The sequence below is a fragment of the Myotis yumanensis genome, unplaced genomic scaffold (genome assembly GCF_028538775.1).
Source record: "Myotis yumanensis isolate MYYU_CA2020_CCGP unplaced genomic scaffold, mMyoYum1.0.hap1 SCAF_16, whole genome shotgun sequence".
NCBI lineage: Eukaryota > Metazoa > Chordata > Mammalia > Chiroptera > Vespertilionidae > Myotis > Myotis yumanensis.
In genome coordinates this window covers 32,415,950-32,430,177 of record NW_027223767.1, presented here as the reverse complement: position 1 = coordinate 32,430,177, position 14,228 = coordinate 32,415,950, and the positions used below count along the sequence as shown (strand labels likewise).

The 14,228-nt window shown below is 39.6% G+C and overlaps 1 protein-coding gene across 1 annotated transcript in view; it reads left to right on the top strand.

The window, feature by feature from the left end:
* The window catches only part of VMP1 (vacuole membrane protein 1), a 103,144-nt gene that overhangs the window by 8,146 nt on the left and 80,770 nt on the right, over window positions 1-14,228 (top strand). The window contains exons 2-4 of the mRNA XM_070395369.1: window positions 10,420-10,521; window positions 11,144-11,279; window positions 13,036-13,126. Coding sequence (XP_070251470.1) covers window positions 10,446-10,521; window positions 11,144-11,279; window positions 13,036-13,126 — 303 coding nt within the window. The 5' untranslated portion in view covers window positions 10,420-10,445. The remainder of the gene's footprint in view (window positions 1-10,419; window positions 10,522-11,143; window positions 11,280-13,035; window positions 13,127-14,228) is intronic.

Here is a 14,228-nt window from a genome sequence, read left to right as displayed (position 1 = left end):
TCAGTGATGAGAGAGGATCATTAATCAGCTGCCTCCTGCATGTCAGTGGGGACGAGTCCACAACCCGGGCATGTGTCCCAACCGGGAATCGAACTGTGACCTCCTGGTTCTTAGGTCGATGCTCAATCACTGAGCCACACCGGCAGGCTACAAAACTAATTTTTAGAAATTTAAATATTTTAACTTTTCAGTAACTTTAATACCTATCGGTTAAGTGAAACTACCAGTAGATTCCTATCTCAAAGTCTTTGTACTTCTTTTTCTCTTTCTCTACAGTGCTGTTCCCCATATTTTTTATGGCTCTTCTCTAATGTCAAATTCTCAGGAAAGCTTATTTATCCACCTTGTTAAAAATTATACACACAAACACTTTATTTTTCACTATAGCACCTATCGCTACCTGATATGTTTGATTTTTTTCTGTTCACTGCTGTTTCTGGTATCTTAAACTATGCCTGGCACACAGTATATATTTGTTAAATGAGTAAGTGAAAAATTTATTTTCACTGCTGTATTATATTTCATTATGTAACTCTACCCCAATTTATCTGTTTTCCTTGCATGGATATTTGAATTATTTATAACTTTTGCTTTTAAGACAGTGTTGCTAAAAATATCATTGTACATGTGATATTTCACATGTGTAAGAGGTTCTATTGGCTATATACCTAGGTATAAAATTGCTAGCAAGAGTATGCCAATATTCGACTCTACAAGTTGTTTTTCACACGTTGCTATTGTTACCCTTCCTAACTTTTGCCAAGGAATGCATGTAAAGAATGCAGTGATGGATTGTGAAATTGAGTGTTAGATTGCAAAATCATCACAAATTCTTCTCACTGTATGCTTACCCTTTTGCAAGATGATTTTACTTCTAGTCTGTTAGTCAACCCCTTGACTCTGTATTTGGCTATGAGGCTTGCTTTGGCCAAGGGGATATTAGTAAGTGAGGCACAAACAGAGGCTTTGCTACATAAAATTTCTCCACCAGAAAGACCAGAGAAAGAGGCTGGTAACTCCATCATTACATTAAGAGTTTATTAAGAGAACTTACATACCAATGGTGTCTTGGGTGGCAGCAAGATGACATGGATATGCTCCATGCCTTCCACCTTCCAGTCTCTGTGTTTTCTAGCTAAAAGTAGTAAGTCTACCTGGGGGAAAAGGAATGTATGTTTAATCTAAAGGAAGGAGAACCACCAGGTGCCAAGAGGCGCTGGTGCCAGAGTTGGTTAAGAGACAGATAACCAAGGGCTTCTGGTTCCAGAGGCATAGCCCAGAGTTCTTGTGTAGATGGCGGATTAGCCTCAGCTGAGGTCAGCTTATAGCACAGTCTTGAAAAACACTTGCACGTGGGAGCCTGTCTTCTCCTACTGCTCTTTGGGACTTTCAGCCCTTGTGAAAAAGCCCAGCTTAATCCAGTGAAGCAGAGGGGACCATGTGGAGCAAGGACAAGGCATCCCAGCTGAAACCTGCCTAGCTGAAAAGCCAAGCTAGCCCAGACCAAACTGCTCAACCTAATTCACAGAATCATGAGAAATATTACATAATTCTTTTAAACCACAAAATTTTGGAGCTAAGTTGTTACACAGTAAAATATAATGGATAAAATAAATACATACATACATATCCTCAGGTGAGGATTAAAAAATACAACTTGCCGCCCTAACCGGTTTGGCTCAGTGGATAGAGCGTCAGCCTGCAGACCGAAAGGTCCCAGGTTCGATTCCGGTCAAGGGCATGTACCTTGGTTGCGGGCACATCCCCAGTGGGAGATGTGCAGGAGACAGCTGATTGATGTTTCTCTCTCATCGATGTTTCTAGCTCTCTAGCCCTCTCCCTTCCTCTCTGTAAAAAAACAATAAAATATATTTTTTAAAAAATACAGCTTGCCATCTTTTTATTTATTTATTTTTAAATCCTATATAATAAAGAGCTAATATGCAAATGGGCGTCACACCATAACGGCTCAGACACTCAACACTGGTGGGGAGAGGATTGGGGACCAGCCAGGCTGCGGCCTGGGAGAGGGACAAGCCGCCAGCCCCGCGGTCTTGGGTACCTGCGGCTGTGGCCCAGGCGAAGCTGCCCGCCCCTGGTCCCCTGTGGCTGCGGCCAGCCCGGGTCCTGGGTGCGGGGTGAGGCAGAGGCGGTTAAGGGCGATCAGGCCAGCAGGGGAGCAGTTAGGGACAATCATGAAGGCAGGCATGCAAGTGGTTAGGAGCCAGCGGTCCTGGATTGCGAGAGGCAGTCAGACATCCCCTGAGGAGTCCCGGATTGGAGAGGGTGCAGGCCGGTCTGAGGGACCCCACACATACACACACACCCGTGCATGAATTTCCGGCTCCGGGCCTCTAGTAGATAAATAAAAATCAATAAAAACATATCCTCCAGTGAGAATTTAAAAATACAACTTGCAGTCTTTTCTTTATTTATTTTAAAATATGTTATTTATTTCAGAGAGGGTAGGAGAGGGAGGGAGAGGGAGATAGAAATATCAATGATGAGAGAGAATCATTGATCAGCTGCCTTCTGCACATGACCTGGGTTGTGGGTAGAGCGCACAACCCAGGCATGTGCCCTGACTAGGAATTGAACTGTGACTTCCTGGTTCATAGGTGAACACTCAACCTTTGAGCAACACTGGCTGGGCTGGGATATTTTTAAAGTGATGAATTTAATCTGTTTATGTTCGTTTTAATTATTGGCATATGTGATCTGTTTGGACTTGTTTTTGTCATTGTTACAAATTACTCTTCTCATTTTATACAATATTTGTTTTTATTTTCCTTTATATTTACCACTTTATTTTTTTACATTTCTTGTATCTCAGCCAATTAGGGGGATCATTGCTTTCTTCTTATAGAATATTCTTTAGAATTTTTTTTCTCTAGCATTTAGATTTGGTAGTAAACTCATTTATTGCTCACTATTAATTCTAAATTGGCTATTTTATCTCAAATTCTAATTCGTGACGTTACTCTTACTCCTTCCCCACTTTTTTAGTGACAGTGTTTTTGCTTATCTTGCATTGGTTATGAATAACTAACTGAATGAACATTTAGAAGTATACCGAGAGAAAATGAGAAATGGGATTTTTCAAGCTGTACTCTTACAAGTTATTCTTTCACCCCATGAAAATAAAATATGTTTTTACACAAAGGAACATAAAATGATATTTTACATATTGAAGGTGAGAGATGAAGAGACCTTCCCCTAAATCTATCAGACTTTTCAAAAATGGAATTTCTAAAATGTCTTCCAGGTTGTATCTTTGAACAATTTGGGTTTTTACTTAAAATTTTATCTATTGTTAAAATTCGATCTGGAGCGGTGGCCGTTTTCAACAAGTAGAAGACGGTGATGAGTTTAATGGATTTTACACTTCACTTCACAATTAAGTTGAGGAACAGTTTAGGCCAGAAGTGTATACCCTTATAAGCTGATAAGCCATTCTTAGGAGATTTATTTAGACTTTGAATGCTTTTAAATTATATCTTAACTTGGAGTTTTAGTTTGTTGAATTCTCCAAGATTTTGAAAGTTCAAAAAGATTCAAATAATTTTTTTCATATATTCTCCTTCAGATAATGAATTTTCCAAGAACACATTCTTAAACTGTCACAACCATGTGCTAGATACGATCTGGCTCTCAGAGTCAAATGATCTGATAGTCACTTCTGATATTCTGCAGGGTGTTTGAATTATCTTGGGCTTTATATCCCTGCACAGGTGAAAGCCTCACTAGTCAAGATATATTACTCTTCACCTAGATTATTTGTTAAATTTCCAAAATAAATTGCAATTTCTTAATCTTAACAGTTTTAAGGAAATCTACAGTTTATTTTGGCGTAGTCTGTGACTGAATGTACTAAATAAGCCAGTTAAGGATACACACTTCTGAAAGCAAGAAAGGTATAATATTCAAGTTGGCTGCCTTTTATGAAAAACAGTGTGTTTTATTGAGAAAGCTACCTTAATATGTTTGTGAGTAAATAGAATCATTTGGATAGATTATTTTCTTAAGAGGAAGTATGTTCATTTTATTTTAGAACAAGAAAATTAGAATCAAGAATTGCACTCATCTTATTTGCGTTTCCTTTTCGTCTTGTTAAATGCTCCAGTAATTCTTATATTACTGGGGGAGTTGCTGTTTTCATTTTACTTTTAAATGTTTTTTGTGTTGCTTTGAGGAACTCAGTAATTTAGTTTCACATTGTTTTTGCATTACAAATGTAGCTAATGTTTAAAATGAATGGAGTATTATAGTCTTAGCATTGGACATACAGCCTACAAAGAACCTTTGTGAGCTGGTTTTAGCACTATTTTCTAAGGATTTCTTCTAGAAACAAACAGCCCCCCCCCCCCATGCATATTTTAATATCAACCTTTTCTTTTGAATGCTTCGGCTGTGTTTAAAATCTGCAAGTTACAGCCTTTTAAAGCATTTCTTTTATGTAGATATCTCTTCACAATGAAAATTATATTTAATATTTGAGTTATGCTTCTTTCCTATTTCTGTCTTCTCATCCCATCCACAGATCTATAGAGTTTATTTCAACTTAATCTCAGTACATGCCATTAAAATTAATATTACAACACTTTCACTGCAAAGTAAGCTCCACTGATGTCAGGAAGATATGCTGGATTCCTGTTTGAGGATATTTCAATCCTTTAAACAGGCTAGGAATACTTTGGATTTATTCCCACATACAGGAGTCTGACTGATAATTGTTTTTTTCAGATTTCCAAAATGAATGCTACTGCATTCAGCTGTGAAAAGTGGCTCTCCTTGAAAATGATTGCTTCATCTTACCCTAGCTACATAGATAGGCTAGAGCCCTTTTACCCCATAATAATTTTTTAACAAATTGTCCTTTTAGTACTTTTCAGAATGTTTGGATTGATGCTAAATAATTCATTTTTGTTATCCAGCATAACAAACTAAGATTTTTCTGATTCTGTGGATGCTTCTGTGGAAACCAGTTATGTGGTTCATGTACAGTGTGGAAATATGGAAAATTGTGACATTCATAAAAAGAATGTGGATAAACTGACATTAAGTGCCTAGTATGTGCCAGTCACTGTGCAGGGCAATTATATATACTTTCTCTAGAAGTAGATAATTAAATTACCGAGAGTACATCAAGTCAAAACGCACGCGAGCGCGCACACACACACACCCCATTTAAGAATGACATGAACATTTACAAATGAAGTCAAATACAAAGGCTTAAACTACTTCCCCAAGTCATGCAGCTATTATGTATGTGATGGTGATAGGATTCTTTTTAGCTCCAAGAAATAAAACTTTCAGTTGAGAAGTGCTGGGGTCCAGTCCCAGCAGGTCCAGGGGTCCCCAAAGGTGTGGACGGAGTCGGCGAAGAAGGAATGACACGGAGACAGCGTTCAGTTGATCAGCAGCCTAGCCAGGATCTCTAGCCAAGTTCTGGTCAGGATCTCCAGCGAAGTTCTGATTAGGATCTCCAGCCAGGTTCTGTGTCATGTTCTCTTGCTAGGTTCTCCAGCCAGGTTCAGTCACCAGGTTCTAGTCAGGTTCTCTTGCCATGTTCTATCCAGGTTCTGTCTCTAGGTTCTGTCTAGGATCTCCAGCCAAGTCCTGTCTCTAGGTTCTGTTTCCTGTTGTCTTGTTATATCTGTATTTATACCAGTTGATTTTAATCCTGTCAATTTCTATTGCAAAGGTTAGGGCGTTTCTTATCTCCATTCCAGGGAGTAAAGATTATGTAGCTTAAACGTGAGTGTTTGTAGTTAAAGTGATTAACTACCCGCCTGGCACTTAGTTAAGAGGTTTTATCCCCTCCCTAACTTCAGGGAAAAATCCCTACCTGGGAAAACAACCTTTCTCAGAGAGGTGACCTTGGTTAAAACACATAGCGCTAAGGGGAGCAAACATATTAAGAACAGTATGCCATATACGCCAGGTCCCTTGAAACATATGCTGTGCAGATGTTTCTTCTCTGCAGCGACTGTATCAAGCAGCAAGGATGGACCGGCTCCCGGCAGAGAAGGAGAACAGAATTAGAATAGGGTAGAATGCATTCGGTACTCGTATGTGGAATACAGATGAAGTACCTAGTCCAGGGGTGGGCAACCCCTGACACGCGTGCCAAACATGGCACTCCAGTAACTTTTGCTGGCACGTGAAACCCACTCTTATAATCTTCCATTTACAATTTTTGTGAGCATTTGAATGACTTAAATGTTAAATTACAAGGAACTGTCAAGACACTTGATGTTATGTTTGGTTACATAAAGGCTTTTGAAAAGAAACTGGAAGTCTTTAAGAGGGATGTGGATGGTGAGAGTTTTAGATATTTTCCAAACCTCAAGAGGCACATCAAAGACCTCCCAAAAGATGACAGAACAGACTGTCAAAGCCTTCAAAAGCTGTTTTTAAACATCATTGAGTCAACTATTGAGCAGTTCTTCTCAAGAGTTGCGAAATTCAGAAAACTGGAAGAGACAGCAAAATTTATGAGGTTTCCAGACAGCATGAAACTGGAGGAACTAAACTTACAAATGTTTTCATGGAGAGACATGGCTGACTTTGAAATGCAGTTGATTGGATTTCAGAGTAGCTCAGTTTGGAAGCAGAAATTTATTGACCTTAGAGTTGACTTGGAAAACATTGAAAAAAAGCGATTAGAGACAGGAGTACCAGAGAGAAGTGTCAAAAACGAACTATTGAGGACTTGGAATGCCATTCCAGAAATTTTTTTCTGTTTAAAAAACTTTGCAACAGCGTTACTCTCCATGTTTTCATCCACATATGCTTGTGAATCTTTGTTCTCAGTGATGAATTTTGTTAAGTCTCGTAATAGGAGTAGCCTGATGGATGAAAGTAGTAGCTTGTGCATATTTCTGAAGGTCACGAAATATAAACCTGATGTAAAATCTCTGTCATCAGTGATGCAGCAGCAAAAGTCCCACTGATAATATCAAACGGAGTCATAAAGTTTTCTGTCGGACTATCAGTGTACATGTATACATTAAAAAATAAATGTATTTTTCATCATCATATACTGTGTTTTTGTCACTCGAATGAATTTTATTATTTCTTCAAGGTTCTTCACATACGTACACCTTAAGAGATATCAAGTAGGCGTAACATGTTCTCAAAAAATTAGGGTTGGCATGCAGAAGAATTTTGAGTCAGAGATTTTGCTGGTTTTGGCACGCACTTACAAAAAGGTTGCCCACCCCTGACCTAGTTCAAAGGTTGCTTGCCCTCCTATGGCTTCAAATCAACCAAGACATATTGGCAGCTTTGTGGAACCAAGTTTTCCTGTTTCCCTATAAAATTGCTCCTTTTATGATGATGAAAATGATACTGAGTAAGATGAACATAACCTGTAGTCAGTCACTGTTGCAGTTTGAAGACACATGTAGTAAAGTACTTAGGATATTTCCTGGATAAAAGATAGTCTGGCTTACACAGTTAAGTCTAGTCCAGCAGATCTAGGTATAGATCCCAGATTTCATTGTCTGATTCTCAGCTTTTTAGCTTATAAATTTGAAGCAATAAGCATATATCTCAATGGATTCCAGAGGATGGAATTATTCTAACCAAATTCACAAACCAGAACACCAATTTATTATTATTACCAAGAAAAATATTACTCTCCTGTGATCTGGTTCCCCTTGTTTGTACTAATCAGCATTGTATTGTCTGCTAGGGCTACCATAACAGAATACCATTGACTAGTTGAATTAAACAGCAGAAATTTATTTTTTTTTCATATCAGAGTTTCTTTTTATTTTTTTTAATTAAATCTTTATTGTTCAGATTACATTTGTTCCTCTTTTTTTCCCCCCATAACTCCCCTCCTCCCAGTTCCCGCCCCACCCTCCGCCCTCACTCCCCACCCACTGTCCTCATCCATAGGTGTATGATTTTTGTCCAGTCTCTTCCCGCATCTCCCACTCCCCTTTCCCCTCCAAGAATAGTCAGTCCATTCCCTTTCTATGACCCTGATTCATTATAATCACCAGTTCATTCTGTACATCAGATTATTTATTCACTTGATTCTTAGATTCACTTGTTGATAGATGCATGTTTGTTGTTCATTATTTGTATCTTGACCTTTTTCTTCTTCTTCCTCTTCTTAACGGATACCTTTCAGCATTTTGTATAATACTGGTTTAGTGGTGATGAACTCCTTTAGCTTTTCCTTATCTGTGAAGCTCTTTATCTGACCTTCACTTCTGAATGATAGCTTTGCTGGATAAAGTAATCTTGGTTGTAGGTTCTTGGTATTCATCACTTTGAATATTTCTTGCCACTCCCTTCTGGCCTGCAAAGTTTCTGTTGAGAAATCAGCTGACAGTCGTATGGGTATTCCCTTGTAGGTAATTGAGTCTCTTTCTCTTGCTGCTTTTAAGATTCTCTCTTTGTCTTTTGCTCTTGGCATTTTAATGATGATGTGTCTTGGTGTGGTCCTCTTTGGATTCCTTTTGTTTGGGGTTCTCTGTGCTTCGTGGACCTGTAAATCCATTTCTTTCACCAGGTGGGGGAAGTTTTCTGTCATTATTTCTTCAAATAGGTTTTCAATATCTTGCTGTCTCTCATCTTCTGGTACCCCTATAATTCTGATGTTGGTGCGTTTGAAACTGTCCCAGAGGCTCCTTACACTATCTCCGTATTTTTGGATTCTTTTTTCATTTTGCTTTTCCAGTTGGGTGTTTTTTGCTTCTTCGTATTTCAAATCTTTGACTTGATTCTTGCGCTCCTCTGGTCTGCTGTTGGGTGTCTGTATGAAATTCTTTGTTTCAGTCCATGTATGCTTAATTTCTAGTTGGTTCTTTATCATAGCATCGAGGGTCTCATTAGATTTCGTGAGGCTCTCATCAAGTTTATTGGCAGCTTCTAGCACATTATTGCAAGCCCTCAAAATTGCGTTTTTTAGCTCTATATCCTCCATTTCTGTCATGTTTTTTTGTCTCCGCATTTTTTATGCTTTCTTGGTGCACCCCCTCTTGGTCTTTGTGCGCAGTCTTGTTGGAGTTAAGCTTTAATTGTTGTCGGTTATACTAGGGGTGAATTGACCTCCAGGCTAACTGGCTATGAGAGTCAGCTGTGTCTGCAGTGGGAAAGCTTCTGTGCTGAATCTCTAGGGTGGTGCTAATCTAGCCTTTGCCTGAGGCTATCCGGCAAATGCCTCCCTGCAGGGCTTGGGCTGGGCGGGTCCCCGGGGACCTACAGGGCAGGCAGGGGGAGCAGTTATAGCTGCTCTCAGTTCCGTCCCCAGCGGCTCTGCAACCGCTGCAAACCTCGGAGAGAAAGCTGCCTTCCCACTTCTCCCGTTTGAGTCTGGGTCCCTAGAGACTCGCCCGGATCTGGAGCTCAGAGTCTGAAACTCCCTCCCGATTGAAAACAACAACCGCGCCCTCCGCCGCCAGCCCACTCCACATACACTCCGCACCTTAGTATTTCACCTCTGCACTGCACCTCCTCTGAGTCTCGGTATAGATTTCTCTTTCCTTCTAGTTGTAGAATCTCTCCTCAGCCAGCCTTCCTGTGGTTCTGGGTGATGTCCGTTCCGTCTTTTATTTGTATTTTTGAAGTGGTTGTTCGAGGCAGCAACCTCCGGCATTAAACTATGCCGCCATCTTGGTTCTCCCAGAAATTTATTTTCTCAGAGTTTTGGAGTCTGGAGGTCCAAAATTGATGTACTGACAGGGTTGGTTTCTGATGAGGCCTTCCTTTCTGGCTTGTAGACAGCTGTTTTCTTGTGTACTCACATGGCCTTTCCTCTGTGTGCAGGCAGAGAGAGGTATCTGGTGTCTTTTCACCTCTTTTTATTTTTTTTTAAATATATATATATATATATATTTTTTTTTAATATATTTTATTGATTTTCCAGAGAGGAAGGGAGAGAGACAGAGAGTTAGAAACATCGATGAGAGAGAAACATCGATCAGCCGCCTTCTGCACATCCCTCACCGGGAATGTGCCCGCAACTCAGGTACATGCCCTTGACCGGAATCGAACCCGGGACCTCTCAGTCCGCAGGCGGACGCTCTAGCCACTGAGCCAAACCAGTCAGGGCCTCTTTATATTTTTTTATTGATTTTTTTTTGAGAGAGAGAGAAATATTGATCTGTGTTCCACTTATTTATGCACTCATTGATTGATTCTTGTTTGTGCTCTGCCTGGAGATCAAGCCCACAATCTTGGTATATCGGGATGATGCTCTTATAAATTCACCAGTACTATTGAAATAGGGCCCCACCGGTATGATCTCATTTAACTTTACTCCAAGTACAAAAACAGTAAGCACATTGTTCAGATAGCATGTGTAGTGTTACTTCCATGTTACTGTATTCAGTTTTATTTAGTCATAGGGGCAGAGCAGAATTATGTCATGTATCACTGGATTTTATTTTGCTTTATTAGCTCCTCAAGAGTTATTGATCTATGAAATGGCAGAGAATGGAAAAAATTGTGACCAGAGACGTGTAGCAATGAACAAGGAACAATATAATGGAAACTTCACAGGTAAAGTATGGTGGTTTGGAGGGAGAAGATCTGCAGTGGTTCTCAACCTTCCTAATGCCGCGACCCTTTAATACAGTTCCTCATGTTGTGGTGACCCCCAACCATAAAATTGTGTTCTTGCTACTTCATACCTGTAATTTTGCTACTGTTATGAATCATAATGTAAATATCTGATATGTAGGATGTATTTTCAGGGGTCACGACCCACAGGTTGAGAACCGCTGATTACAGGTTTAAATAATATTTTTTTCATTAGAATAAAATAGAAATATATCTGTTATCTTGTTAATAAAATGATATTCTATATCATAATACAAGATTCTTATATCTTATATAAGATTAATTATATATTTTTTACTCTTCATAGTAATTATGGGTCAAGGCCTAAAAAGTGATGCTAAATTGCCCTTCATAGGAGTGGAATCATTTAGTATTCCAGTACAAAAGAGAAACTTGTGTCCTGACAATAATTGCATAGAGCAGAAGCACCCAGCCCATTGTCACAGTGTGAACCACATTGTTTTTTTGAGGTTTATATGCAGTCCTTCAAATGTGGGATGAATTTTGAAAGTGATTGGAAAAAGCGAGCATTTTGTTTAATTTCTGCACTCATGTTTTTCAGACCCCTCTTCAATGAATGAAAAGAAGAAGAGGGATCGGGAAGAAAGGCAGAATATTGTCCTGTGGAGACAGCCACTCATTACCTTGCAGTATTTTTCTCTGGAAATCCTAGTAATCTTGAAGGACTGGACCTCAAAGTAAAGAGTCTTCCATTACCTTTTACATAAACCTTACTTAGTAATTTTAGAAATTTTCAGCTATCTCCTACTCCCTGCCACCTGCTTTAGCAAGGGAATTAATTAAATTTAGAATGTTATGGGAACATGTTTATTTTCCTTTCTGTAGTTTGAAGAAAATAGGTTAAGAGAACATACTGCTATTTGCTCACTGGATTATTTACAGTTGACCACTGTCTCATGTTGAATCTTTTATGCAAAGCAAAATCCTGAAAAGGAGATTTTTTCCTTCTTCTGGGCTTTACTTTCAGAAGAAAGGCCTGTGTACATTGGATACACTTACTCTGTCGTAGGACAAGGTTCGGGATACGTGGCACTGTTACTGATAGTTTGAGCCAATGAGAACGGAAATGTATTCTATTTTTAAATTTAGTGCGTGTAAGCCCTATTTCAGATATCATAAAGAGCAAGTTGAACTTTTACATGCCTTATCATTTTTTGGCTTGCCTTTCCAAGTTATTATCTGTAATATTATCCTGCATTTTTATTGTACTTACAGTTTATAAAGCATTTTGTAACATTTTTTAGTTCATTTGAGCCTTAAAGCAACTCCATAAAGAAGGTAAAACAAGTATATGATTATTATTATTTTAAAAATGAGAAACAGAATCAGATTGGTTAAGTGTCTTACTCAAAGTGTAATATTTAAGGGACTTGAGACTCTGATCAAAGTCTTCTGACTTGAAGGCCAATACTCTTTCCATTATATTATAACTAGGGGCCCAGTGCACAGATTCATGCACCTTGGAAGTAACTGTGGGCCACAAGGTTGTGGTGGGCAGGGGTGGGTCTCAGCCCATCCTCCACACCCCTGCTTAGCCCCTCCTCCATGCTCCTGCCCAGCCCCTCCCACCACGGCCCCGGTCCACTGTCTGCCTGCAGGCAGCCCCGCTCCTGCCGCTGCCACTCCCACGCGCTGACAACACTGGCCCCGCTCGCACCCACTGCTGGCACCGGCCCCAGACCCCAATCACTCTGCGCTGTCAGCAGGTGCGAGCAGTGGCTGCTGCCCGATTGCCCCTCAGGAGCAGGGGGAAGTGGAGAAGCCCTGAGGGGCGATCGGGCCAGCAGCGGCCGCTTGCACCCGCTGATGTTGCCGAGCGATTGGGGCCGGCACTGGCCACCAGCAGCGGGTTGAAGTGCTGGCTCTAGTGCTGGCACCGGGTGTGAGCGCCAGGCAGGACCGTGGCGCGTGGGGGCAAAGAATTTTCAGTAACTACCAGAGGCTCGCCCCAATGACAGCGACCAGTACCCCACCTTGGTCTGGTGCCCCTACTCACCTGCTCCACCATCCTACTGTGGCTGATGTCCGCCATGTTCCATGCTCTGCTGCCTCCTGCCGATGCCCGCCATGTTCCGTGCGCGCCCCTTGGTGGTCAGCGCATGTCACAGCACCGGTTCAGTTCTGCCATTCCGTCTATTTACATGTTAGCCTTTTATTATATAGGATGCTTCTCCCAATTTGAAGTCTGGTGTAAACAAGACCAGTCTTTAGATAAGGGAACTAAATTGAGTTCTATATCCATGTATCTTCCCTTGACCTCCTTCTGTACCCCAAGAGATCATAGTGTTTAAGGACAAAAGAGCTTATCACAGAAATAATTGATTCTGTAGGTGAGCTAAATAACCGAAGTGCTTCAACAAGAAGTTATCTTGAGAATGCTGAAACTTGAAAATGAAACTGAAATATTTTATTTTTTTAAATATGTTTTTTAAGATTATGGCATCGTCAAAACATTGTGGTGTCTTGTTTGCTGCTGCTTGCTGTGCTTATAGCTACGTATTATGTGGAAGGAGCACATCAACAGGTAAGAGGTTCAGCAACTCTGCTTCTCTTCTCGAACCTTTGTCAATCCCAGACAGTTTCAAAGTGAGACTGTTGTGGATTTCATAGAATTTCTACCCTTAACATTAGGTTTGTGTGTTTGTTTGTTTTTATCTCATAATTGGTTTCTTAATGTACTTTTAAGGCCACATATTTAAAATACTCTGTGGCAGTTCATGGCTGCTCAGCATTTACATTTGGTATATATCTTCCCTTTTCAGCTTCAAGGATTTAAATGTAACTTTCCTGGCGGTATTTAGTCAAAGCAGCATGAACCCTTTACTCACTATCAAAGTCTTCCTAGTTTCTTTAACACATTCCTGTGACCCATCCAAACAGATATATTCATCCTAGGTTGACGTTTAGGCTTTATATATATATGGAAGTTCATTTGCCGGTAGTAAGTACAATATGACTGAAGGGAAAGTAGGACATTTTGTTAATAACTTTTGTTAAAAAGAAAAACATTAATGTATTCGAATACGATATGGTTCTAATATTTTATATTTTAAAGCAGTTTACCTCTAATCTCAGAAAAGTTTTTATAATTTTAAATACATTAAAAAATATTTTACAGAAATCTGTGTGCTATTAGAATTTGCAGGGAACTGGCTTGATGAATTTATTTGTCAGTGTGAGAATCTAGACTGTATTTTGGCATTCTTCCAGCAAGTCCATCCATATCCCAGGGGACTTCATTTTGCTCCTGTTTGAAAAGCATCTTGGTCTTAAATATACAAAAAATATTTTATTCTCACTTTTTTACTTGGGTAAATAAGAATATAGTATTCTATTCACAAATATTATGTAAATAACTGCCCCTCTCTTACCACTGTATATTATGCTTTCTTAAAGTTTTTGTAACTTTTAAATATCTTGAAAATTTTTATTCTTATAGTTATCTTATTAGTAACTAGCATTTTTCCTATAAATATTGCAGTCGTAGGATTTCAAGGGTCTAGAAACAAGAGTTTTATTCCAACAAGATGGAATTTTTGTCATCTCTGCTATCATATATTTAAAGGAATTAATTCCCTTCAAAGGGTTTTTAATATTCATACTTTCTATTGGAAACCTATTTAGTT